Below are 25,725 nucleotides of genomic sequence, written 5' to 3' on the forward strand. Positions count from 1 at the left end.
ATGAAAATAAACTTGTAAAACAATTGCTTGGTCTGACGGTGAAGTCTCTCATCCAACCCCTGACATGAAGCGGCCGCATATTTTTGTGGAGCTCCAGAAAAGTGCAACCCCGCCAAATTTTCTCCTCCAAATAACAATGACCGACTCGATTCAACTGATAGCCCCTCCTGTGCTCTCCACGCCCGAGGCACATATTTTCGAAGATCCTACGCCTGCTTCTACCGCCCAAAACACTCCTCGGCCGACAGACGACGAATTATGGGAGATTTATGAGATCGCGCGGACGGCGCGGGAAGTTAGAGATGGAGGGTATAAGAGAGTCGCGTTACAGTTCCCGGACGGCATGCTGAGAGATTCACCGAGGGTATTTGAGGCGCTAGAGGAGGAGCTGAAGAGGTCGCCTGCTACCGTTGCTCCGGCGGGGAAAGTAAGGCAGGAAGATGAGTTGGTAACGAGTTTCACCCACCTGTCAACGTCTTCGGCCAGGACTGAACAAGCTCGGGAGAATGGAATAGAGAAAGGAAGGGATGGCACAGCTGAGCGAGTCAGATTTTATATCTTGGCAGATACATCCTACGGATCCTGCTGCGTGGACGAAATCGCCGCCGAGCATGTCGAGGCAGATGTGGTCGTTCATTACGGACGGTCATGTCTCTCCCCCACTGCACGATTACCAGTTATCTACGTCTTCACCAGCCATCCTCTAGACATTCCAGACGCTGTTCAAGCCTTCGAATCCACTTTCTCCTCCAAAGAAGAGAAAGTCGTCCTTATGGCAGACATAACATACAACACGCACATCCCGACTTTACACACCTCCCTCCTCTCAGCAGGCTACACAAGACTCCTCACACCACCAATAATCCACGACCCTTCATCCCAAATCCCGAATCGAGAACTGGATACCTCAATAGACCTAAAAGAATACTCATTATTCCACATCTCCGACCCACCACAAGCATTACTCCTTACACTCTCCTCGCGAGTCAGGGAAATGTTCATCTACCCCACCAGCTCCCCAGCTCCATCCTCAACCTCCACTCAAAAGACCATCCAAGCAAACACCGCAATGACGCTTCGCCGCCGCTACGCCCTCTTAACCCGCCTCTCCACCTGCCCCGTCTTCGGGATCCTTATCAACACCCTCTCGGTCGCCAACTACCTATCCACCATCACCTCGATCCGCTCGCTCATCACCCGATCCGGGAAAAAGTCCTACACCTTCGTCGTAGGGAAGGTGAACGCGGCCAAGATTGCTAACTTCAGCGAGATTGGGGGATGGGTTGTTGTTGGGTGTTGGGAGAGTAGTCTGATTGAGGGAAGTGAGTTTTTCAGGCCGGTGATCACGCCGTTTGAGTTGGGGCTGTGCCTGCAGGGGGATGGGGAGAGGGTTTGGGATGGGAGCTGGAGGGGCGATTTTGGCGGTGTGGAGGAGATGGTTGGTGCTTCTTCTAGCAAAGTTGGAGTGGACGAAGAGGAGATGAAGGGAGCGGAAAGAGGGGATGGGGTTGAGGACGAGGATTCAGAAGAAGAATCCGCGCCCCCTGAATTCGATCTCCGGACCGGCCGCTACGTCTCTCATTCCCGACCGATGCGTACCACCTCTTCTTTGACCTCTCCTCCTGCCTCGCAGGGCCCAGGTCAATCAGGAGGCAGCACAGAAGCGTCGAAAGTCCTGACGAGGAGGGCGAAAGGGGATCTGGTAACTGTAAACGGAACGGTGAGTCCCGGTGCCGAGTACCTGCGGAATCAGAGGACGTGGCAAGGCCTAGGTAGTGATTTTGCAGAGACGGAGGCAAGTCAGGAGATTGAGGAGGGGAGGAGCGGTGTTGCGAGGGGGTATACTGTCGGTGGGGATGGAGAAAGGAGGTGAACTCTCCGTTAAACAAACAAAATGAAAACATCATCCCAACTTCAAGCACATTGACGATGAGAAGTAGGCCCCTGACACTTTGATGATGGATTTGAAGTGAGACTCTAACTGTATACTTGTTTATCTCAGAGACTGCAAGTGAGTTCGCTGCAACCCATACCCAGGGAGGGGGCTGGTGAGACTGTCTTTTTATTTGCATCTTGGTTTGTACAATCTACAGGTATGACGATGTTCCTCGGGACACATACATACATCTATTGAGCTGGGATTTTGTATATAATACTTCTATTGACGATCGATGCTGAGCCTATATTCTCTTTCTATCTCCAAGTCCTGCGAGTCTGGGATTGCGTCGATGGAAAGAGTTTCACTTGTGTTAATGAGGATTTGGCACTCGAGAAGAGAGAAGTAGGAACTCTGTCAAATATCCATTACTATATACAATAAACTAACTCGATACAGCTAGAAGGTCTAACTATCAAAGCAAAACCCCAAGGTATCAATCAAATCGTATCATCAAGATGCATAGTGTTGTCGGCCGTAGACTCCGTTTCTCATCATGCTCCATCCATATCTCTCACCTCTCTTCTTCGTCTCCACTCTCTCCACCCAAACTTCCCATCTTGCTTATACGTATGCGTGTCTCCTGGTGCCAGAGTGCGAGCTCCTGTGGCTCCTGTGGCTCCCACTCCTCCGGTGACCGTGTCTTGAATAGTGGGATTCCGATCGGACATAGGTCTCCTTCCTCGCCTCCTTCGAGTTCCCATGGAAGAAAGCCAGCATACTCGTAATAAAAAAGAAAATGCAGTTCATGATCCCGAACGCGAAGCTGGCCTTCAGCATGCTGCACTGCTTGTTCGCCGTGAAATGCAGGGAATCGAAGGTCAGGCTGCCGATGCCGAAGTTGATCTGGTAGGGCGCGCTGGTGGTGATGGTGGAGCAGTTTTCGCCTGAGATGCCGCGCAGTTCGTACACGCCGGCGATGAACGCGCCGACGAAGCAGATGTCGATGAAGGATACGAAGCGCGCGTTGTGCTTCGAGCGGTGGTAGGTGAAGAGGGTTGCGATTGCCCAGGCGGCGCCGAGGACACTGACGATGAAGAGGACGAGGATGTAGTTTGGTGTTAGGGCGTTGTTGCTGGCGTAGATGTGTACGAAGTATGCGAGCATGCCGAGGGTGGGGATCTGGGGGAGGATGTTAGTTGATGTTGTCGAGGCTGGGTTGATGGAGATGGTAGGGCCGTGAGAGTGCGGAGGAACTTACCAAGGTGATGATCTCCATGAAGCGCCAAAAGGCGAAGAAGATTCCGAAGAGCATCTTGACGATTTATTTGCTTGTGCGGAAAGCGGTTGGGAGTTGTTGATGAAGGCGCGACGAGGCTGGATCGAGGGGAGGTCGACGATGATGCGGCGCCGATAAGGTCTGATTGCGCTCGAGGCTGTCCAAAGGCTGTTTCAAAGGGCAAGGAGCAGACTGGAAGGGGTCCAAGGTATTATATCGGGGTCTTCTACCGAACCTTGCCAAGACACTTGGATCGCAGTGCGCTGCCTTGAAGTTGTTTGTACTGTCTGCTCTGGAGCTGGGATGGTTCCTGTTTCTGTGAGCTGACAAGGCTCTTTGCGAGAGGTTGGGGATGACGTCGATGAGGGCCGGGTTCTAGGACGTGGGATGGAGATGCGATTTGATGGCAGCGGAGGGAGCTCGCGATGAGAAAGGGAATGATCGACAAGCAGAAGAGGGGGAGAGAAGAGGGACGAGGGCGTGGGAGATCTCACGGGTGGCTTCTGCAGCAGACGCACTCACGTCGGGCCTGCAGGATCATGATGCTTTTATCAAGCACTCGGCGTGCAGCGAAATGGAGGGGTTGGGTGCAGCAGCAGCGCGGGCGGGTGGAGTGAAGCGGGTGAGGTGTGAGGCGTGAGGTGTGAGGTGTGAAGCAGAAAAGGTGGTGGTTGGCGCAATTTCCGGGCTGTGCGACTACGGTAGCCGGTTCAGCGGGCGGCGCGGGTGGGAGTGGGAGTGGGGCCTGCAACGTGACACCATCGCGACCAGCAAACTCTCCGACTCTTGTTCTTGTGGGCACTGGCCAGCCTCGAGATCAAGAATCACACGAACCCACCGTTTCGTCTCTTGCTTGCTTCCGACGGAGAATTGTCTCGAACCACACTGCCGTCCGAGACAACACGTCGGCAGACACAGAGGCCTCTGGGCCTATGTTTCGAGCGTCTGTGTGCCCCGAAGACCGTTGAAGCTCCTCCTCATTCGCACTGTCAAGGGAACTCACAGCCTCACAGCCAAAGGCGCTTTCACGTGATGTGCAAAGCTCGCTCACTCCCTCTCTTTTTCCGCCATGCAGTAGGCCCGGAAGGCTGAAGGCGGGGGGGCTGCATCAAATGGAGCTGCCAATCATTCTCTGGGGAAGCAGCGGACCGCTGCAGGGCTGAGTCACTAAACTCGAGGCCGTCCTTCAAAAGGCCGTCAACTTGCATTTCCCTCAACGGTACAAGAAGACCTCCTCCGTCACGTCTCATTCAAGTTCTGCACGTCGGCAAGATCTGCTGTTCTACGATGACTTCACGATACTTCCATACTCGTCATAAATACCCTCCCCCAACGATCAAAACAACATTCCCCTTCACCTCCTCCCGAAAGTTCACCAATTTCTCGAAACTACCTACAGAATTGCGCCTGAAGATATGGCGACATTGCTTTCCCAAACCCCGCGCGATCGTCATTTATACAAAGCACCTTGGCTGGGACGATAGCGGCCGAAGAGTCCACCGCTACGATTCTTCCAAGCTTCACCCGACCATTCTAGCAGTGAACCGCGAGTCCCGGAATGAAGCCCTCAACTTCTACATCATGATCCATGGCCCCAACAGCTTTTGTGTGGCCTTCGACAACGACAGGGACACAATTTATAGCATGACGCCACCATCTGAATGGATACACGGTGATCTGAGCCTCAAGCTCTTCGAGGAGCCTATGTTCGAGTGTTTAGCCATAGGAAGAGGACAGGATGCCGTTTTCCACAACGACGTGCGAATCAAGTCCCTCGCAGTTAACGAAGCAGACCTGAAGAATTCGGGCATGGCAAGGCAATACCTCGAATTAGATGAGCTAATTATCGTCCTCCCGTCATCGCTCGGATTCCGACGGTCAGATATTGGAGGAGGCGCCCAAGTTCCACCACTGATTCTGGGAAGTCCACCGCACCTGGAAAGAGGAGAAGCGCAACAGAAGATTTTGAGAGAAATGGAGAAGTGTGTAAAGAGGGAATTGAAGGAGGAAGAGAATAAGGGGAAGGAAATAAAGCTGCCAGTTATCAAGGTTGTCCAGTGGGGGACTCTAAGGACAGAAGAGGACTTCTTTTGCGTTCATGTTACGCCCTTAAGCTTGAGGAAAGACCATCTTTAGGGGTGCTGACGAGGTGAAACAGGAGCAGGGTCCACGAGTACATGGTTTCTCTGGATTCAACAATGGAAAGCACAAGGAGAACTAGGCCAGAACGGCCCACCGAGCAGAATAATGGGACTCTGGTACCGGGAAGAGCAGGTTGGTCTATGGAGTAGTCCTCAAACTTGCGAAAAGCAACCATCTTTGCTCCCTTCTCTTTTCCCCCCTTTCTCCTTACAGAAGTCTAGTTGCTCTTCTTGCTCGCCTCCATATATTCAAAAGAACCCAATAAATTGGAATGTCAACTTATCGGGCAAGCTTGCAATTCAAGTATCAAGTAAAAGTTTAACAGTGACTCCAATGCCCAATGTAAAGTTCGTTTCCACAAGTTTCGCAAAGAGAAGTGTCCACCATTTGCTCTCGAAGGCAATTTTTTCCACCTCGCACGTGAGCTGCTTGCCGAGTTTTCACTTTCTGGTTGTGGCAATATTGTGCAATCTTCTTGAGTTCGATAGTGATTGTTTCACGTTTCGGTAGTTGTTGACGAATCCAATAGCGACCTTGTTCTGGGTAGCAACCGGCCAAACCCTGCTTTTGCCTGAACAGTGGCTTTTCAAAATACTCCGTATATTATTGACCCCCGCTTCATGCTGCTCATGCTGGTCAATACGTTCCTGGTCGTTCATCAATCTTTGGCATCTCCGGCTAGTGCACACTCGAGAGCACTTTAGGATATCGGCAACCAAGAGATGACCCCTTCGGAGGCATGGCTTGTGATATAGAAAAATTAGATTGGAGTTACGAGATAAGACATTGAGAATTATCTATATCATTCAGGCCAAGAAGAGTTACGCGAGTATCGGTCAAATTATATGTCACAAAGCTAACCAAGCTGTCGATCGTGACTTATACCAAGAGTCTCCCTTCAATTATCTTTCAGTCCTGGTATTATTAAAGCTCCAATCATTCGAAAATCGGCAGGGTTTCTGCAGACAAAATGAGGGCGTCAGTCTACTGCACGGCATTTGAGCTGCCGGCAGGGTTCGTCGGGCAAATATCATGGTCCATTTCGTGGTCTTGTGCAGTTCAGATAGGGGAATTTTCTATCTCGACCCGCTCGCCACCTTGACTCTGCTTGAGTCCCCTCTTCCTTCTCCATAAAAAATGGCTACCTCGTGTTGATTCTCGTTTTCTTGGATATTTCTGTCATGCTCACCTGAATCTAATTCCATTTTGTCCCTAGCAAGCACCTCCAAGTTTGCGCCGCAAGAAGTAGACCAAGATGAAGGCCCCTACAGTATCTGCAATTCTCGCAGTAGCAACTCTGAGGTCTTGCGCACTTGCCATAATCACGCTCCCCATGGCCAGAATTCCTCAAGACAGTTCACAGCTCAGACGACGAGATTCAATCACCGAAATTCTTGGCAACAATGAAACTGGGGGGTGGTACACAGCGGAGGCTTCTGTAGGCACTCCTGCACAAAAGATCACTTTCCAGATCGATACAGGAAGTAGTGATGATTGGGCATTATCTTCCACTGCGGATTTATGTACCGATGCTGCGCTCCAAAGACAACTACGGGGTAGATGTGTATCTCCTTGTGAGTCGATAAAAAGAATTCCATTTTGCATTATACTAATATCTTCGCTAGTCGAAGCAAAGAAATCTTCTACTTTCAAAGTCTCTCATAAGAATGGATTCAGCATACAATATGTGGATAAAGAGGGGTCATCTGGCGACTATATTCAAGACAATTTTGCAATGGGCGGGGCTACTATTAAGGGCTCGAAATGGGAATTGCTTACAACACTACTGTAAGTATTGGGAGAAATCTCCAAATTCTGAACACGCACAAAGAAAAAATACTTTGAGACGCTGTTCTAGTTCCCCCGAAACCTTTATGGGGCAGCCTCTAACTCCCTCGTAGGTTCCAATGGTGTCATGGGCATTGGATATAACTTCTCTGAAGCTTCCAACGGCGCCACCGCATCATCCTTTATATACCCAAGCATCATCAATTCAATGGTCAACCAGGGCTTGATCAACTCCAGGGGATACAGTCTCTACCTGGATGATCTTCAAGAAGCCACCGGATCCATCATCTTCGGAGGACTCGACTCGGACAAATACTACGGAAACCTAGCCCAGCTTCCCATCATCCCCGGTACTCTCCTCAACGGATCCAAAACCTATGTATTCCCAGCAGTAGTAATGTCCGGGTTAACGATGGTCTCCAGAGCCGGCAAAGAAACGACCTTCGCAGACCTGTACCTCGAGCAATACCCCGTCGTCCTGGATTCCGGCTCAACAATAACAACCCTCGACCCCGTCATCGGCCAAGAGATCCTCACAGCAATCAACGGCGTCGACGACTCCGACACCACCGGCCTCCTGTTCGTCGACTGCTCCCTCCGCAACAGCATCAGCACATTCAACTTCGCTTTCGGCGGCACGGCCGCTACACCAATGGTCACCATCAGGGTCCCGATCTCCGAACTCGTGTACAACCTCACCGGTCTCTATGCTATCCCTGCCGACATCACCCTCCCTCGTCTACCGTTCAAAGACGCTTGTGCATTTGGCATAATGTTTAGCCCCGATGTTCCCTCGCAGTACCCGCCGATCCTGGGAGATACCTTTTTGAGGAGCGCGTATGTGGTCTACGACCTGCAAAACAACCTGATTGGCATGGCGCAGACGAATTTTAATAGCAGGAAGACGAATATCGTGGGAGTTTTTGGCGAATGCGACTAGCATCCCGGACGTCCCTTGTGTGCCGGTGCCGGCGGGCTTGGTGTTGCCGCGGGAAACAGAGTAACCTATTTTGCGGGAACGGCGATCAGTAGTGCGGCTACGATATAGACCGTACAAATATGTAAACGTCGGGGGTAGTCCTCCTGTACATAAGATATCTTTCTGACGGCGTCGGCGAGATGTTCTTGTATTTAGATTCGCTTTTGAATTGCTCAGCCTCGTTGGAAGTTCTGTTTTTCTAATTGCTTGACACTGCGGTAGCTGAGTTTTGAACTTTTGCTTATTCCAAATTGCTTCACAGTGTAGGAGTTATGTTTGAACGAGGTGTGTAATATGCAGGCTTTAAGGTGGGATTGACTTAGAATTGCGGTCCGCAACAATCCCATTTGCCCCGCCCCCTTTCTTTTACAATTTTAGCGAGAAAGGACAACCTTTAACATTACTCCTTGATATCTCCGTCGTTGCCCCTAAAGTGGAAAGACTCCAAACACCCAACTTATGTGGTTCCTGAGTCCTTCCATTCCCATGCAAAACTAACCCTTGGGAGTCATTGACCCCCTTTCAGCCTCTCTTTCCTCTTTAGTCGCTTGTCTCTCTTTATCCGCGATCCTCTCTTGACGATCAAGGAGATACTTTGTAAACTCAAGACCCTCCACGCCCATTGGATAACCAATTACAGCACCGCCGTCAAGTGCCGAATTGCCATTGATCTCAATTCGGTCCATGTGCGCCCATATGTCTGTTACAACCGGTGCAGCAACCACGAGAGAATTCTTCTCTGCCTTGTTGTTGTCAATTTTCCTGACCTTCTCGCGAACGTAATGTCCAGGCCCATTTCCTGACCTCTTATTTCCATCGTCGTATTCAAGGGCTTCATCGACATCTGCCCTCTTCAAGCGGAAATTGCCGTCTTGATCTACAGATCTTCTTAGTCTATGGACAGACTTCGGCCGATGAGATAGAGGTAAACCTTGTGGGCAGCCATCTCTGAGCAACTTTGCAATTCTAAGTCCTTTCCCTTCTCCTAATAACTCCCTCAAACAGCGATCGATCCGATTGATGGTCTCGGCGTTGACAAGAACAGCATCTCCAACGTCGCGGATTACTCCTACGCTGGCGACCTGAACGCGAAAAGAGAGATCCAGCTTCGCGCGAGTCAGATCGTTCATAATGTTGGCCAGCTTTCTCTCTTCTTTGGAACCATGAAACAGTTGATGCGCAATCTGATGCACTTTGCCTTTGGTTCCCGGATCAATGCCATTGAGGCAGTCCACAAGTTCGCGTTCAATATCTCCGAGCTTCTTCAACTCCTTGCTAACAGCGTCTGTCCGCAAATCTTTTTCATCTTCGATTGTGCGAACCAATGATATTAAGTTGTTGAGTTCAAGGTCATGCTTTTCAAGGACAGCCGCCATTTCTTTCTGGCGTTCGAAAGCCCTGCGGAGGCGTCCCATAACGGAAATCGCAGCCTCCAGCAGCTGAACTACAGCAGAAGCAGTGCCAAGAACTTCAGCCTGCGTAAACAGTTAATAGAAGCAATGCGATGAATGTCTTGACAAACTAACCATGATTGTTTCGCCCAATGTCTATGTCAGATGAAAATTTATGAGACAAACAAAGAAAGAAAGCCTGGGGAGGCGCTCGGAGAATCGGGCGAGGCAATTTTGAGAAGGTGTGGATGAACGAGGCTACGAGATTTGCAACCACCTCGTGTGACCGTTCTATGCACTTCCACGTGGCACAGTAGTCGGTCTGCGGTCAGGTGACTAGAGGCTCTTTTTATTCTCCTTCATGACCATATCTTCGTGTTTGAGGTTTCTGAAACCGAGTTTATATCCACGTCTCTCATCATGTCTCTCTCACAGTCTGGGGCTCGTTCCCAGCCTGACTTACTCGAGTCCCAAGAAACACATGTGAAAAAAGCTATGGGAGGTTTCTCAACAATTGTCCGAGATAACACTGCCATGAGCAACTCGATTTTGTTCGCAGGGCCAGTAGCTGATAAAGTGATCACCAACTATGTAGTCAAGTATGTATGCCAGCACCTCTCAGAGAGCTTAGCGAAAGAATGACATATTTAACTAGCCAATCAATTACAGCTTCAATCAATTCGTTGGTAATCATACGTGCCCCTTGGGTGGCAACTCTTTCGGTCCTGATTTGCCGTCACGACCGAGATCAGCTACAGCACCTGGCGGCGTCTCTCACCGCCCTCAGCTGGCACCGAAAAACACACAAACTTCCTCGTACTCCGTTGCAGTATGTTTTGAAATACTATTCCCAACTGGAATACGTTGAGGTCATGCTGATCTTGACATAGCCCACGATGAAGCAGCCCCCGATTCCATCGAAACAATACGTGACAATGTATTCAAAGTCAGACGTCCCTCACATTGTCCTCGCTCAGCTTCGTTCCGAAGTCCAAGAGAATTGGATTTCCCGTAGGATAGTCTCGCGCTTGGAGCTGGAACCCTATGCCGAGGGCACAGAGAAGAGTGCCGTTTTCGATGGAACCCCTCTCAGATCGGCTGGCAAGGTCGTGGGACTCCACTGTTCTTCGGGTGGGAGTGGCAAGCTGCGTCATCATAAGTTTCACGTTATTCGTAACAGCTCTTATGATAAGTTTGACCTGCTATTAGGTGCTGATATCTTGTTTTGGGAGAAGACTTGAGGCTTGGAGATAGGGGTATAGAAGAAGCCTGTGAGACTTTCGTGGATTGATGTTTTGGGGGCGTTTATCGTTCGAAATAGAAGCGCTCGGAGAGTACTTTCGGTGTATCTGCATCTAACGTTGGAGCACATATGTGGAACATGATATGCGCCATTCGTGGCAACATGTGAGGTTCTTGCAGGACTGGATCTAGTCGGGCTGTGCTTTGCCTCCTTGGCGGTGTGCAGTCGTCTTGGCGAGTTCTTATAGTTGGAGCAGTCGACAGAGAATATTAAACCTCCGCGGGGGAACGCCCAGTGGATTCGTACAATTCATATTCTCTGTATGTGTATTCGCACTCGTCAAAATCGTGACGGTCGTACGATTCGAAGCAAACAATCCTCTGCTATTGGAAATCCAGTGCTACTAGTGGGAGAGAGGTCTGCGGCAAAAGAAGTGGTTCTAGAGCTGTGGGACACTCAATCTTCTTCTTGGTTTCGTCGTGGAGGGACGGTTTTCGTCTTGTCTCTCTGCAAGAGGGCTAACTGAGCAGGACGGCCATGCTCTGCGGGCTGGTTCCGAGGCATCTGCTTGACCCAATTAGCTTCAAGGTGAATATTTTACGACTTATTGGGCATCCAAAACAGTAGAGATGGAAGGAATTATACCTTGGAAGGGTTCTGTTGAAGTGATTCTTAAGACGAAGAGTGGAGTTATGCGTCGACGTCGAGATTGGCATACGAGACGCCCCTCCCCTGCTGAAGACGCAGTACCTACCCGAGGTGCAAGGACCCTAAGGTGCCCGGCCGACCCTGCGGCGTAGGCCAGGGTCTTAGATCTGGCCCTGTCGACCTGCTGTTTTAAACATGGGGATTTCATGAACCCCATCACCAATCTAGGAACAAGCAGTTCTTAAGACAGGCAGTGTGGCCCCCATTGGGCAAGTTCTTGACGATTACATATGATCTTCACTATTCCGAAATGTCCCGTCCCAATCAGAGTATGAGAGGCATCTCTGAGATCGGACAAGGTGCCGTGCATGGGTCTGATCAAGCAGTCAGTTAGGCTTGAAACGTCTCCCCCACCTCAGCTGGGCGCAATGTTGCTGCCGAGAGAATACCTGTTCAAACTTCAGTCCCAGTCTTCTGCAGATGTTCTTCCATTATTATAGAACTCAAGAATAGCGTCCTTATCAATCACCCCAACGCTGCCAGCCAATCCGACCATATCGCATGCTCACCGAGACACAAGGCTGTCCCTCAAGTTCACCCCTCCAACTGCGCGAATCATCGAATTCAACATCGATTGACGAATCCTTTTGAAAACTATCCATACCCCATGTTATACGCTATGGCGCCATGTTTTCAAAAACCGATCTCGCCAGGGCGCTCGTTAAGACGTTTCCCAAAGCAACAATGGACCTCCTCCATACCTGTCCGGACAATACACTTGACCAAAAACTCCAAAGAGAGTGCGACCACATAGGTGTGAACATCCACCAGATTATCAGCGAAGCAAGGCATCATACGGTGCCTATATATCAGCCCCCAACCCAAGACGCTGCTCCTATATCACCCCCGAATAGCCTTCCAAGCGCTGGGCTGGATCTACCAATACCAAGAGCACCAACTCGAACTTCCTTATCTGGGCAGTCCGGTACATCTTCTCATCGTGAGACAGGTCCTAGTCCAGAAATAATCACTGCAGTTGTTGCAGGGTTCGGAGAACAGAAAGAATATACACTGACGATGAAACGCTCCCGTATATCATCCGACTTTAGCTTCATTACCAAGAATAAGGCCGCGAAATTGAAACTTTCTACCACTACTTGTGATATAACTTTACCGACGCGGTCGCCTGCGGCTCATGGCTATGGCCCCAGGGTGACTCAGAAGTGTCAGCTCACATGGCTGAGAAGTACATCTGATAAAACACACAATACAACGTGCCTCATCGCCCCACCTAGTTATATAGAGGCCGACTTCGAGCTGGGGCACAAGGATTACGGGTATTGCGCATTAGAAGACGATGGTTCGTAACAGATCTTTCTAGATTATTCTCTGATGCTGATGGTCGTTCAACAGCTCCCGACGACTCGCCTGTCGAAGCTGAAGACGCCGGCATGCGTTTCCACAGTTCGCAAAACAAATTCCATGAAATCAACGAGCCCTCGTTCCACCGCTCTGCGATATCGACTTCAGATAACCAGACGGTCAAACAATCAGCGACGATTCCTTCACTCAATCATGGTCAAGGACGTAGACATGGAGAGGGACACACACACAATCTCGTCGACGGCCTGATAAGAGGGCAATCCACTCGCAAGGGATCTCCAACACCTTCTCAGATCCCTCGTCCCTCCGCATCACCTATCAGAACTACTGGATCACCTACACCCTCCCAACCGCGCGCTCAAGCCACCCCGGTCCCTTCTACCTCTTCCAAGCTCAGCCAGAGCTCGCAGCTTCTCGTGGTAGAATACGTGTGGGCCGTCGACGATGTCTGCGTGTCTGGACCTCTGGACCTCAACGCCACGGGACCAGCCTTTCTGCAATCCTTAAAGGAGATATGCGAGTACGATTTGGTGATGGATCTGGACCGGGAACGCCATCGGGTTCAGTTCGTGCCGGAGATTGACAAGTCTAAAAGGCGCAATTTCAATCTACATAATGACCTCGTTCTCCAGCAAGAGTGGGTCGCTGCAGTAGATTGGATTAAGAAGAATCATTCGAGCAACACGCCGCAGCTTTACGTTGTGATCGTTGAAAGGCGACGCAAGAGAGAAACTTGAAAACATCAACTTCGACTTCGAATATTACTCTCCATACATTATTTCGACATTCTTAACAGGGAATATTGAACCTTGCAATCACAGTAAGTCAACCTTACTCCTACTTCTTTCCAATTATCAATTACCTCACACAAAACACAGAAGGTTTAAACCCTCGCGCGTGGCTCCGACCTCTTGAACTTGGCTTCAAGCGCTGCCATTTACCAAAATGGATCTGCGTCGGCTAGCAGATCAAGAAATCACACAGTCTGAGGACGAGACGATGATTATTTCTGCTCCAAGCCCTCGGAGGACACTCGAAACGGCTTATGTTCAATACAGACAGCACCTCCCGTGAGTCGTTCCCCTGGTACTAGCACGGAAACATGCGCTCAACTTACTCAAGAAAGCATAGGCTGCTCAAACCTCATCTAAGGACATCGTCATGCAAGACACCTTGAGCGAGAGTCCCCTTTTCAAATTCGCGTCCTTCACGTGAGCGCATTGCTGTAAAGTGATGGTACCGGCATTCTCCTAACGCCTTTGTCGATTCATGAGGTCGAGCAAGCATCGAAGAAATTTATTGGAAAGTGATCGATTTATTGATGGAAAATCGATATATTGGAGGTTGACAATCTGTAAAATGACTAGATACAGGAGAGTGAAGAGTAAAAAAGGAGAGGAGGAATCTAAAGTACAGTTCTTATATACCCACTAGTGGGTGGCGATTTCCTCCAGTATATTATAAATCAGATGACTCATATATATTAGTGAGCGTTCCCTGAGCTTCCATAGTGAGCTATTCCATAGGCTTCCATAGTAAACCATTATAAATGAGAGTGGCGAAGCTAATATTAGTAGTTGAACCTGGTACTGGAAGGACTAGTAAGCTAGTACCAATTCAACAAAATTGATTGATTGACATGGAGGTATGAACTGGTCTTGTACACGGCGAAGTGGAGAGATTGCAAGGAGCGTTATCAATCTTTGGGACAGAAGCTGGAGGTTTATGTAGGTAGTAACTGTGTTTATGTGGGTGAGAGTTGTGAATGAGTGTTGGAAACAAGTGAGGCCGCTTTCGCTTCAGGAAAGGGGGCGGGGTGAGTGGGGCTGCGGACCGAGCCGTTTCTAGCGAGGAAGAAAAGGGGCTGGGGAATGGGAGCAAGAAAGACATGAGGGAAATGCGATAGAATCCTCACCATACTTGATCGCTCTTGCTGAAATGGGGATGAAGGGGCTTGATGGGAGAAGGCAAGGAGATGGTCACTTCAAAGCTGCCCTATTTGAGCAGCCCAAGATTCAGTTGATGGACGACAGGACAAGCAGTAAGATGAAGTCATCGTACCAGAAACATGTATATTCTGGTTTCAGAAGTAGCCTATATACTCCATCTATGTGTGCAAATATCCTCCCAGTAAATTTTCAGTGAGAGATATCCTCTCGGTTTTCCCAACCGGGACGGGGGAGGTAATATTACAGGTAAATTCAGAATCCGGCGCCTGTGTTAGATGCCCATTGTATTTATCCTGCTATAAACTTTTTACGGACCATGAACGCCGAGGGTATCATCTCCTGATATGCCGGATTTACTGATCGTACTGTTTTTTTGAGGTTGTTGACCGTGTTGCAGTTTGCCCTTCTGGTGCAGGTTTGTTTCGTTATTTGGATACTCGAGCTATCCTAAACGTGTCGGCCTCGAATGAGGTGGTGCTGCAAGAAAATAGCTAAGAGTAGTTGAGGTTGTGAAAAGGGGCGAAGCCTCGATAGGGAAGTTGTGGCTGACAGGACAGGTATGTAGGCTGCTAAAGTGACCAAGTGGACAAGTCGTGATGTGGGGTCCTTCCTATTCTTCCATACAGAGGCTAGTGACTTGACGAATGTCGCTTTTGAGGTGCTGGCATGCCCGTATCAGGGCATGTAGCATGACGAAGAAAGTTGATGGGTCTGTCTCATTCTACCGCAAATTCATCATCTGATTCTTGGGGATCCGGGGAGACAACGATAGCAGGCGAGCCCGGGCCGTCGTTGATGCTATGGCGCTCGATACGACCTCCGCTGGCACTATTATCAAAGGTGACAGAGGATCCAGACTGGGTTCTCATAGGGTTGTGATGGCTCGTTGGTACCTCGAGTGTGGCCCGCCGTTGCGGCCTGTCTCCATTGGGACCGGAAGTGGTTCGTGAAAGGACGTTCTCGCCCGAGGTTCGTTCGGTGGGAAAGGTAGGTCTTCGAGGTGAGTGCGTTCGAGGCGAGGGGCTCCCGTCAAGATTAATCCCAAGTCCGGAGTTCATGCTGCCGCTGAAGCTGGGCGCTCTCGAATGTGATCGCATTCGAGGGGTGGCGTTGCCGTCGGCGTCGCGCCCAGGGTTGTATCGGCTCATGATGTCGGGGAGCTTGTCGTTGCGTTGCTCTTCTCCTGGAAGCGTCGGGTAGTCGAGTGCTGGTCCGCGTTTGAATGCAGAGTCGTCGAACTGGTTTTGTGTGGCGCTGCCGAGGCTGTCGCTGAGCCTGAGGAGAGTTCGGGCAATTCTGCGTCGGCCACCTAAGTCCTGCAGAGTGAACGCGCGCTGTAGCGGGTTTGTGGCAGGATCGGAGAAGCTTCTTCCAGCGGCGACTGTCTGGGCTCTCTGGATGGGGTTGATCCTAGGATGCTCTTCGGTTGATACCCTTACCCCGCCATTTGAAATGCTATCACGCCCTTTATCCGTGCCTCGAGTCCTGACACGACGGGGTGGAGTTGGAGATCCGTCTCGGACTTCACTCATCGAAGCTTCGGGAGGATACGCCTCGCCACTTGGGGGCGTCTCGTCCTGCACAGACACCAGATCCTTGTGGACCTTGAGGTACAAAGACCCTAACACAGCGAGCCCAGTACCAGCCTACCAACGAATTAGCAACGTATTCTTTAGGGCGGAGAGAGGAGGGAGCGAGCCAGGAGCATGAAACATCCTCCCGACCAGAGAGGAAAGAAGCTCGGGAAAAAGAACAGAGAAATAGGTTACCATTGGAGCCCACTGGCCGATAGCTGTCATGGGTTCAGTCTGGTAGTAGACTTGGTGACTGAAGAAGTTCAACTCGCCCATGATGAGGATGAAGAAGACGGCAGCACCATACACCGGAGCCTCGACGACATTGAGGATCCTCCTGATGTACTTGTTGACTCTCGACATCGTCTCCTCGGTAGCACCATTTGTTCCTTCAATTGTGGCTAGCAAATCTCTATTTCGATTGCCGAAGCGTGACCTCCAGTTGATCTCAAGGATTTTGTTCCACATGGTGACTAGCGAGATGATGGCAGGGATACAACATGCTGCGGCGAGAAGCGTGGCCATGCCGAAGGTGATTCTCTGCGGTTCAGGGATCACGTAGATGTTGTTGGCAGAGTTTTGCCGAATGGGTGACTGCGGCCATGAGGTATCACATCTGAGCCCACACTGGGGCTGTATAGTGTAATTGAACTGGCCTGGATCAGTTGACATTGGTTGGCCAAAGTTATCATATGGACATGAAACTGGGTTGATCCGGAAGAATTCCACAGTCAAGCACAGTAACCCTTTAGAGAAACGTTGGTTAGCAGGTACCTACATATATAACCCGAAGACTGACCGATAAGTACCAGTATGGTCCATACGAAGATGGCGTTCCTTCCGGGATCGTTGAAGTAAGTTCGACTAAGTTTTACGGTAATCGGAGCGGCCAATATGCCTATGGCGCATAATTGGAACGCTCCGAACACATCCATGTCGACAGCATCTTGAGAGTTTTGTTAGTCGTAGGACATATCAGAGGCATCCATAACCTACTGTCGAGGTGCAGAGCGGCCAGTACAATCCCGTGGAGGGCTGCCACAGCTGGGAAAAGCAATGCTGCTGCCAAGCAAGCATTCCGAAGCCACTCCAGATCTTTGCCAACCACACAAGCTGCTATTAGGATATCTGAAGTGCAAAAAATGGGTGAAGAGTCAGTTCGCAGCTTTCTCGTTGCCCCCGCGCCAAGCTTGCGGAGGTCTCTTGAGCGGTTGAATGGTTGAAAGGGAGGGGGGGGGGGAGCTCACAGTACAAGACCCTTGAACCAGGACCGTATTGGCCGCTTACGGGAAACGCGCACACGACTTGCAAAGCCTGGTCTCCCTCAGTCGTGGCGTTGACTGCTCTTGCTATAAAGTTGCGACTAAGCAGAGTGGCTCCCAGCGCGGTTGAGGGCAGTGCTGGCATCGTTGAGAGTTTGCAGAAAGGCCCAGACACGTTGGCCGGCACGGGTTATCTATTTGCTTGTAGCAGGCATCAGTGTTTGCTGCGGAGGATCGACAGATGACAGAAGGCGCAAAAAAGAAAGTCCTTGTGGCCCCCAGATCCCAATCGATCGACCGTCAGCCGCAGCAAAATTCGCCCTGCACCAGCTGGATGTGAAGGCTCGCTTAATGCGGTGCAGCGTGCACGCCTCACTCCATTCACACTTCACCGCCCCGAGATTGACCGAGTAGCACTTACTAATTCGGTTTCTTATTCCCTCACCTTCGCATACGTTTCATGCACAGCCTTGCGCCAAGCCAACGAGAAGTACATACTTGCCGCCTGCCTCACTCCCCTCCTATCTTCTATCCGCTCCTCCCCAGCCAACCCACGGCCCCACGAAAAACGCTCAAAGGTCGACACCTTGCACCGAGTATTGTCCTGTGATTGCTTCCACAATTGAACGCCCACTATTGCCAGCGACGTCTGACGGCCAATCTGGGGCGAATGACTCCTGCTGGACGGTTTCGGCCTTTTCTTGCGGAACGGCTCGGTACGGTACCCTCCACTTTTCAGCCACTGCAAAAAGTCCAATCACGTGACGCGGTCTGGGGGCGGGGTGAGGTCAACGGTTGATTCCGTCGGACCTTTTTTTTCTTGCTTAACACCAACCTCATCGTCGTCGGATCCGGCTCGCTTTCACTGCCCTCTGGTCAGCACTTGCTGACAGTGATGCTTCTAGATACGTGTGGCAGTCTAATCGCTCTCCCAGTCCCGGCCAATCAATGCCATAAGCTCTGCCCTCGGCGTGCTCGGAGATCCATCCTTGATCGACCCTCAATCTCTCTCTGACGCTCCTCGACATAGTCTCAACAATTCGATGCATTGTCGCTGGCCTACACTTTGAACAAAGTGGTCACAGATGGGCTACAACTAAGAGAAACTGGCTCTCGCATTGGCTAGAGAGCGTGGGCTCCATCTCAGGCATCTCTCGATCAAAGCATCCAAATCTAGCATCTCTGTCCGAAAGGGCTTGCCGCAATGGACGGCCTTAGCGGCGTTAGCACAGACACCAGAGAAATCAGAGGCTACAAATCAATCTCAACCTTGATTACCTTCATTCTCACTAGTAAGTGGATGAGATGGCCCTGCTAAGGTTAGATTCTAAGTGTCTAACTCCTCTGCACAGATCTCATTGTGCTTTTCCCCTTTGATATTCCGATCCTCGTCCCTCGACCACTTTCGAATGCTTTCCTGGATACCCTGAGCAAGTTTCGAATTATACCGCCGAGGCGAGATCGCTCTCAGCATGGCGATACGATTGACCCTGGCAAAGCCCAGTTTTGGGTACGGCTGAAGTTCCCAATGAATTTTGTAACGGCGCCTTTGATAGCAGACCTCTTTCTGCTTGCCATCCTCGCTATCGGTAGAAAAGAAGTGCACGATGGCACACTCGGCGCAAACAGTATTCTCCCTTACAACATCATGATATTCTTCCTCACACTGGCATACATCGCCATCTCGATCGACGCGTCCGGCTTGATCAGGTGGTTGGCGTTCAAAGTGCTTCAAAAGGGCGGTGGGGTCGGACACCGGCTGTTCTTCTACCTTTATGCCTTCTTCTTCGCCCTTGGTACCTGCATTGGAAACGACCCTATCATTCTGTCTGGGACGGCTTTCCTCGCCTACATGACCCGAGTGTCAAGCAATATAGTCCATCCACGCGCGTGGATTCACACTCAGTTCGCCGTAGCCAATATAGCTTCAGCTATCCTCGTCTCCTCCAACCCAACCAACCTCGTCCTTGCCGGTGCCTTTCATGTGACTTTTATTAAGTACACGGTTAGTAATTTCTTGGGGCATTATTCCCCCTTTCCGAAATCTGGAGAGTAAAATGCTTATAAGACTTTAGGCAAATATGATTGTCCCAGTCCTTGTCACAGCCATCGTACTTTTCCCCTTTCTACTATACATCGTCTTTGCGGAAGAGACCCTCATCCCGTTGAAGATTGAGATGCACCAGCTCACCCAGGAAGAGCAAGCCAAGGTTCCCGTGAACCCTAACATTCCTGATGGTAGAGGAATCGCCGAAGAGCAAGAGAAGCAACACGTGAATGATGAACAAGGGAAGGTTCTATCGCTTGAGGAGATTATGAATCCTTTCGTAGATAGGGAAGGCGCTGCCTTTGGAGCTCTCATCATGTCCGCTACACTCATCACCCTCCTCGCAGTCAACGCTAGCGACTCAGGCAACGGCAAAGACGTGCCCGTCTTCTACATAACATTGCCAGCTGCCGTTGTTATGTTCTGCTGGGATTTGGGATCCGGTTGGATTAATCGGAAGAAGACACGCGAGATTGCCAGGGTTGGCAGAGAAGAAAAAGAGAGGTTTCGATCCGAACAGGCAAGACAAGCGGCTGCGGGGGATGATAACTCGTCTGAAAGTCTACAACAGAGCCAGGAAGGCGCCGACGGAGCCATTCCATTACAGCCTGCTGTGTCTGAGAATGGCGATGACGCGGCTCCCGAGCTTGCATCATCTGTCGCGAAGCTGGTACCAAGAGACGATAACTCGCAGAATGAGCGATCGACCAGCGTAGTAAGCACACCAGATGGCAAACGAGAATTGGATCACCCAGCCTCTAGCCACCGGCCGCAAGCATTGAGCGGCGATTATAAGGAGAAGCGAGTCTTCTCCGAGCGAGTCTCCTCCGAGCCAATCTCTGAGGAGGTCGTACGGCAGCAGGAGCGTCCAACACTCGTATCTCTTGTGGAATCGTTTCATAGGTGGTCCCAGGAGACATTCCCGACCGTCACAGCAGTGTTATCACACTTGCCTTACGCGCTCTTACCTTTTGCCTTCTCCATGTTTGTCTTAGTACAAGGTTTGGTGACGAATGGCTGGGTACCCGTATTTGCCTATGGATGGGATCATGTATGTGATTTCTCGAGTTTTACCTTGTCCAGTTTGAATGCCTCGCAAGTTGTGAGACGTTCAGGGAACCGCCTTTTGGGTGCCCCTGATCCGACATATCGATATTCCCTAATCCAAGTAATGCTGACTGGAAGTTATCAGTGGGTGAAGAAGACAGGGACTGTCGGTGCCATTGGCGGCATGGCTTTTATTTCGACAATTTTGTGCAATGTGAGTTCTCTGATTTGGTCATGAACATGAGCAGGCTCAGCTAACCCTCACTAGTTTGCAGGTACCAACATTGGTACCACTATACTTCTATGCCGCGTTATCCAAACATGGATAGTAATCCGTCAAGATGCAGGGCTGCCAATTTCCGATCGAACCTTCTGGGGATCGATATATGCCATGGCCCTCGGCGTCAACTATGGAGCATTCAGCACGGCATTTAGCGCCTCTCTAGCTGGTCTCCTTTGGCGGGACATTCTTGGCAGGAAACATATTCACGTGCGGCGGCTCGACTTTGCACGCGTAAATCTCCCAATCATCACCATCGCAATGGTGGTTGGATGTGTAACTCTCATCATCCAGATATTCGTTGTGAGAACCAACAAACCTTTCGATTCATAATGGCCGTAAAAGTGGTCATTGATTTACACACCTCCTATCTCACGACCTTTCAGTTCTCTCAATCAAATTCTGACGCCTTAGCGGTGGACGTCAACTCTACACAAAAGAAGCTCCTCACAGGAGGAAATAGTGCTCTAGAACCTATGACTAGTGGTTGTATCCTTGTTGGCTGGAGGCGGTGACGCCTCGGGAAGGAGGGGTACCTCCCTGCCCAGATTTGTATGTAGTTAGAGCGGCAGGGAGGGGGTTTGTATCAAAACTTGCGCTGCATTGCACATTGGGATACCTGGTATCACGCTTACGACTCACGAAGAAACTTTACCGTACTTGAGATTTTTGCATACCATATTTGATAGAGGTCATATATATTACGTTTGGGGGAAAATCCCCATGTTCAACTGTCTTGTCTGCTTGATGTTGTGAGGCAAGTTCGGGGTCGGTGTTGTGTTGTCTACCATCTCGCTTAGAAAAGGGGTGAAGTAAGGGAAAGGTGCAAGTGCCTGGATGTGAACTTCCTGCTGTTGATGATTGATTGTTCACATAGTCTCTGGTGTACCTGAATGGGGTGTGATAAAGGGGGTTTATTCTCGGGAGGATGGCCGCGCTTGTCTGAAAGTAAAACGTGCCGGAGAGCCCTCGCTTATTCCGTATAACATTGTATCGATAGAGGGGGAGATTCCATGTCTTCCGTCCCTCCGGGCGGCAAGCGAAGAGCAAGTGATTGTTACCAGTTTTTCTGTCGTAGCGCTAGGAGTGAAGTGAAGGTCTGATGTCAGAGTGAGAGAGGCAAAGCCGCAGGTTCGGAGGAAAGTCTCTTATCTCGCACTTTTTCATGGCTTCAAGAAGAAAGGCCAGGTTGCTCGGCTGGCCAGACTAAGCGGGCTTGGTTATTGCTGTGATAGTCGTTAATCATCTTATTCCTAGATGTGAAGTTTGATGTCAGAGCAAGAGGGGCTGCAAAGCCGCAAGTGCGAGTACTCGGCTGGGGCCAAGTCTAGTGACACTAGCAACGGGAGGTGGCTCCATTTTGTGGGAATAGTTCCTTGGAGTTCTACCTTCGTTGGAAACGCAGCCAGTGAATTAATGTCGCTGGAAGATGGCGGAAGGATCTCGTGGCATTCCTCTTTGTGGGGTCGGATATTAAATTTTCCTAGTGGACAGGTGATCACCGAGCAGGGTTGTGGTGTGAGGCAAATGGGTGCGATGTGAAGAGGGAGAGTAAGGCAGAGGACGGATTAGCCTAGATTGCTGTAATTTAGCAACGGCTCTTCACCTGACCTCGAACTTAATATATATATGGAAGCCCCCTATTCATGAAACGGGGCAGAGTCAAGTGAAGATTCACTCCCCGGCTGGAATTATAGGGTCATATATTGAATCTAGAACTTTTTACCAATTCCTCCAATGGGCTGCCTAGTGTAGTGGTTGTAAGTTAAAGTACCCCGAAATTGCATTGAATTGATCCGACCTAATCACCATACCAGAGCACATCAGATTCTGACAACACCTTTGTTGAAATTTCTGGGGACACAGGTTCGAACCCTGTGGCGGCCTTTATTTGACGCTCCAATCTTTTTTTTTTGCCATTTCATTCTCCGATTTCATATGTTCTCCAGAATTTACTTGGGAGTTGGAACAGGTCATCTCTTTTTTTGCCCTCTCGTAGGGTTAGGGGGCAATCCGTAAGCGAAACTGATTCAGGGGAGATATGGGTCGGCTGACATAATGATTTCCTTATCTTAGCGCTGATTGCTCGGGGTTTCAGGCTGCCAACAACCATCAACAAGCAGCAAAGTAATCCTCATCTGGTGCATCCTCACACAAACACGACCATCAACAGTCCGTATCTCTTACAACAGTATGATCAAATACATTTGGCCGGCCGCCGTGGTGTCTTTTGCCGCTGTGTCCACAGCCTCCTTTGCATCTCAAGCTCCACTCACAGATCCTACCTCTGATACGCTGGGGGGATCCTCTGATGCTTCTGGCATCAGGATCCTCACCCACGAGGCTCATCCGGACCACAGTCTGACCATAAAAGCACACGGTCCTAGTAATCCATCAATCAACAGCGACGCGCCACCCACTGTGGCTGACATCTGCCCTGGGGCGACTTCGGGATACACGGGGTACCTGAATTCCGGGGACAAACATTTCTACTTTGCTTACTTCGAATCACGCTCGAAACCAAAAGATGATCCCCTTGTCCTTTGGCTCAATGGAGGACCTGGATGTTCGAGCATGACAGGTCTTTTCATGGAATTGGGCCCGTGCACGGTGAACGAAGACGGCGAGTCAGCTCGAGAGAATCCCCACAGTTGGATCAGCGCTGCCAATGTTTTCTTTCTAGATCAGCCAGTATGTTTGTGTTGACCCACCCCTTTGCCCTGGTAATAACACCCCAAATAGATTGGTGTAGGATTTTCTTACCATACCAATGATTCGTATCATGGTGGAAAAGGTGGCACTTTTGCAGCCAGCGAGGACATCTACGCCTTCATGAGACTGTGGTACAAGGCGTTTCCAGAGTCGAGGTCACTGCCATTCTCCATTGCCGGAGAGTCTTACGGAGGTCAGCACTCTCCGCCTGTAACCCGACTTTTGCTAACAAACTAGGACACTACATTCCCGTCTTTGCCGATCACATCAATGAGATGAACAAGGTTGCCACACTTGACGAGCAAATTCCATTGGAATCTGTCTTGATCGGCAACGGCATCTTTAGTGATACCAAGCAAGCCAGTTCGTATTACGATATCCCCTGCACCAATGTGACAGGCATTGGACCCCTTCTGGAATCAAGTGTGTGCGAGAAAATGGCTGTCTCTGTCGGAAGATGCGAATACTTGATGAAGGCCTGCCACGCTTACCCAGATCCAATCATCTGTCAATCCGCCGAGGGATTCTGTAGTGAAGAGCTCGAACGACCATATTTCAATTCGGGACGGAACTATTATGATATCAGTCGACCTTGTGAAGGGTAGGTCCTTGAAAATATTTCTTCAACTACATGTTCTCCCCCCCAGGAATGCTAATGGAGATCACCAGATACCTGTGCTATCCAATTATGAACTCAATCACCAAGTTCTTGCGAAAGGACGAAGTCCGAGAAGCATTCAGAGTCGACAAAGCAGCACCAGTTTTCGTTGGGTGCAGCAATAAAGTTGGCCGTGAATTCCAGAAAGTGAATGACTTCATCATCGACACCAGACCTTATGTTGCCAATTTGTTGCATTCCGGAATTCGGGCGCTTATTTATGTCGGAACGTATGACTGGATTTGCAACTTCGTTGGGAACGAAAGAGTCTTTGGGTCGCTGGATTGGAAAGGCCTTCCAGATTTTCGCTATCAACAAGAGAACAACAAGCAAGTTTGGAGCGGTGGCTTGTGGTGGGAGAGTGGTCCACTGCGATATGCGAGAGTGAACGGCGCTGGCCATATGGTCCCTTGGGACAAGCCGGTGGAAGCATTGTGAGTTCTTCGATTCATGGGTTGGTTTCTTTTCTACCGAGACTAACTTTGAGCAGAAAAATGTTCAAGGCTTGGTTAGAGAAGAAGGAACTGGATTAGATGCGGAAGTCAGGGATGAGAAGCATAAGACTTGGGAGGACGGGAGGCCAGAACTTGTAAGCTCTTGGTAGTGTCAAATTATCATGTAACTGTATGCACTGATTGAAAAAGGCCTCGGAACCGATTTTCCAAGCACGAAGCCGTCGTTTTCAAGCACGAGAATTGACCAATTAGGTAAGATTCAAGAAGAGCAATCAAGCTAACGGGAGGCTATTGGCCTCAAATGGAGATAATGACCTGGATGATATCGGATCCAAGGTAAAATTTTGAAAGCGCCGTCTCGTGAGACATTTCGGAAGGCCGGACTTGATTCTCTGAAACTCATGAGTCAGTCAAATATGGAAAGAAAAGTCATAATTATCGATACGGGTTCGCCTTCGCTTTCGGTCGAACCTTTTTCGTTCGCTCTCTCCTTACACCAACACTACCAGCGAAGGCGGCAAGGCTTATAGACAGATTCGACTCCAGGAGAAGATCAAGAAAACTGCAGCAGCTGACATGGCACTTGAGGCACTTGACGGAAATGAACACATCAAGGCAATGACATTCCATAATGAGCGATATCGGCATTGGATGCGGGAAATCCAGGGCGAGTACGAAGTCAATCAGGACTATTTGCACCCACGGGGGTTTCAAATCCGGTTGACATGGGACCACGACCGACTCTGGGTTCTTTCCAATTGCACACTTTCAAGGGAGTTTCCTTCTCGACTCTGGTCCAGGGAAAGACCACTTCGAAGCTGCTGATGAATACGATATAAGACTGCTCTTTTAGGCACAGATAAACGAGTGGAGGGATTGAACCGAGAGCCCCCTACGTACATTTCGAGGGATGGAATGAAAGGGAGAGGGCTGTGTTTGAGAAGGTTAATAGGATTGTGAGAAAAGGGGGGGGTTCCCTGAAGTTGGTTAAGGGGAGTGAGGTTGGCATTCT

General features: G+C 50.0%; 12 protein-coding genes across 12 annotated transcripts; 9 read left to right on the plus strand and 3 right to left on the minus strand.

Annotated features, from left to right (window-relative positions):
* Window positions 1-64: 64 nt before the first annotated feature.
* K444DRAFT_656636 (diphthamide biosynthesis protein) lies at window positions 65-2,007 on the plus strand (the record flags this gene model as incomplete). The annotated part of the gene is made up of 2 exons (XM_024886100.1): window positions 65-101; window positions 162-2,007. 2 exons carry the CDS (start codon window positions 65-67, stop codon window positions 1,871-1,873), a joined length of 1,749 nt encoding a protein of 582 aa, XP_024728141.1. The 3' UTR covers window positions 1,874-2,007.
* Window positions 2,008-2,500: 493 nt separating this feature from the next.
* Window positions 2,501-3,191, minus strand: K444DRAFT_544234 (uncharacterized protein; the record flags this gene model as incomplete). The annotated part of the gene is made up of 2 exons (XM_024876035.1): window positions 2,501-3,058; window positions 3,138-3,191. The coding sequence occupies 2 exons, from the start codon at window positions 3,189-3,191 to the stop codon at window positions 2,501-2,503; spliced, it is 612 nt and encodes a 203-aa protein (XP_024728142.1).
* A 1,251-nt stretch (window positions 3,192-4,442) lies between these two features.
* K444DRAFT_636568 (uncharacterized protein) lies at window positions 4,443-5,291 on the plus strand (the record flags this gene model as incomplete). Its single annotated transcript, XM_024884010.1, has 1 exon — window positions 4,443-5,291. The coding sequence occupies one exon, from the start codon at window positions 4,443-4,445 to the stop codon at window positions 5,289-5,291; it is 849 nt and encodes a 282-aa protein (XP_024728143.1).
* Window positions 5,292-6,552: 1,261 nt separating this feature from the next.
* On the plus strand, window positions 6,553-7,089 carry K444DRAFT_636569 (acid protease; the record flags this gene model as incomplete). Its single annotated transcript, XM_024884011.1, has 2 exons — window positions 6,553-6,871; window positions 6,923-7,089. The coding sequence occupies 2 exons, from the start codon at window positions 6,553-6,555 to the stop codon at window positions 7,087-7,089; spliced, it is 486 nt and encodes a 161-aa protein (XP_024728144.1).
* K444DRAFT_620382 (acid protease) lies at window positions 6,848-8,028 on the plus strand (the record flags this gene model as incomplete). The annotated part of the gene is made up of 2 exons (XM_024881695.1): window positions 6,848-6,871; window positions 6,923-8,028. The coding sequence occupies exon 2, from the start codon at window positions 7,213-7,215 to the stop codon at window positions 8,023-8,025; it is 813 nt and encodes a 270-aa protein (XP_024728145.1). The 5' UTR covers window positions 6,848-6,871; window positions 6,923-7,212.
* A 277-nt stretch (window positions 8,029-8,305) lies between these two features.
* Window positions 8,306-9,676, minus strand: K444DRAFT_620384 (uncharacterized protein). Its single transcript, XM_024881696.1, has 3 exons — window positions 9,591-9,676; window positions 8,996-9,539; window positions 8,306-8,941 (listed from the first exon to the last, which is right to left on the minus strand). Exons 1-3 carry the CDS (start codon window positions 9,591-9,593, stop codon window positions 8,559-8,561), a joined length of 930 nt encoding a protein of 309 aa, XP_024728146.1. The 5' UTR covers window positions 9,594-9,676; the 3' UTR covers window positions 8,306-8,558.
* Window positions 9,677-10,130: 454 nt separating this feature from the next.
* On the plus strand, window positions 10,131-10,980 carry K444DRAFT_620387 (uncharacterized protein). Its single transcript, XM_024881697.1, has one exon. It carries the CDS (start codon window positions 10,352-10,354, stop codon window positions 10,694-10,696), a length of 345 nt encoding a protein of 114 aa, XP_024728147.1. The 5' UTR covers window positions 10,131-10,351; the 3' UTR covers window positions 10,697-10,980.
* A 1,053-nt stretch (window positions 10,981-12,033) lies between these two features.
* On the plus strand, window positions 12,034-13,466 carry K444DRAFT_636572 (uncharacterized protein; the record flags this gene model as incomplete). The annotated part of the gene is made up of 2 exons (XM_024884012.1): window positions 12,034-12,706; window positions 12,760-13,466. The coding sequence occupies 2 exons, from the start codon at window positions 12,034-12,036 to the stop codon at window positions 13,464-13,466; spliced, it is 1,380 nt and encodes a 459-aa protein (XP_024728148.1).
* Window positions 13,467-15,394: 1,928 nt separating this feature from the next.
* Window positions 15,395-17,794, minus strand: K444DRAFT_656639 (uncharacterized protein; the record flags this gene model as incomplete). The annotated part of the gene is made up of 6 exons (XM_024886101.1): window positions 17,500-17,794; window positions 17,249-17,380; window positions 17,052-17,198; window positions 16,448-16,998; window positions 16,118-16,324; window positions 15,395-16,012 (listed from the first exon to the last, which is right to left on the minus strand). Exons 1-6 carry the CDS (start codon window positions 17,657-17,659, stop codon window positions 15,395-15,397), a joined length of 1,815 nt encoding a protein of 604 aa, XP_024728149.1. The 5' UTR covers window positions 17,660-17,794.
* A 924-nt stretch (window positions 17,795-18,718) lies between these two features.
* Window positions 18,719-21,221, plus strand: K444DRAFT_647494 (uncharacterized protein; the record flags this gene model as incomplete). Its single annotated transcript, XM_024885346.1, has 5 exons — window positions 18,719-18,806; window positions 18,867-19,519; window positions 19,590-20,612; window positions 20,754-20,822; window positions 20,877-21,221. The coding sequence occupies 5 exons, from the start codon at window positions 18,719-18,721 to the stop codon at window positions 21,219-21,221; spliced, it is 2,178 nt and encodes a 725-aa protein (XP_024728150.1).
* A 2,124-nt stretch (window positions 21,222-23,345) lies between these two features.
* Window positions 23,346-23,837, plus strand: K444DRAFT_707255 (alpha/beta-hydrolase; the record flags this gene model as incomplete). Its single annotated transcript, XM_024888157.1, has 2 exons — window positions 23,346-23,579; window positions 23,631-23,837. Coding segments are annotated over 2 exons (441 nt in total), but the record flags the coding sequence as incomplete, so codon positions are not given.
* On the plus strand, window positions 23,816-25,068 carry K444DRAFT_228042 (alpha/beta-hydrolase). The gene is made up of 4 exons (XM_024871201.1): window positions 23,816-24,201; window positions 24,270-24,692; window positions 24,749-24,847; window positions 24,903-25,068. Exons 1-3 carry the CDS (start codon window positions 23,876-23,878, stop codon window positions 24,789-24,791), a joined length of 792 nt encoding a protein of 263 aa, XP_024728152.1. The 5' UTR covers window positions 23,816-23,875; the 3' UTR covers window positions 24,792-24,847; window positions 24,903-25,068.
* Window positions 25,069-25,725: the final 657 nt, after the last annotated feature.

Source organism: Hyaloscypha bicolor (genome assembly GCF_002865645.1).
Source record: "Hyaloscypha bicolor E unplaced genomic scaffold K444scaffold_182, whole genome shotgun sequence".
Taxonomy (NCBI): domain Eukaryota; kingdom Fungi; phylum Ascomycota; class Leotiomycetes; order Helotiales; family Hyaloscyphaceae; genus Hyaloscypha; species Hyaloscypha bicolor.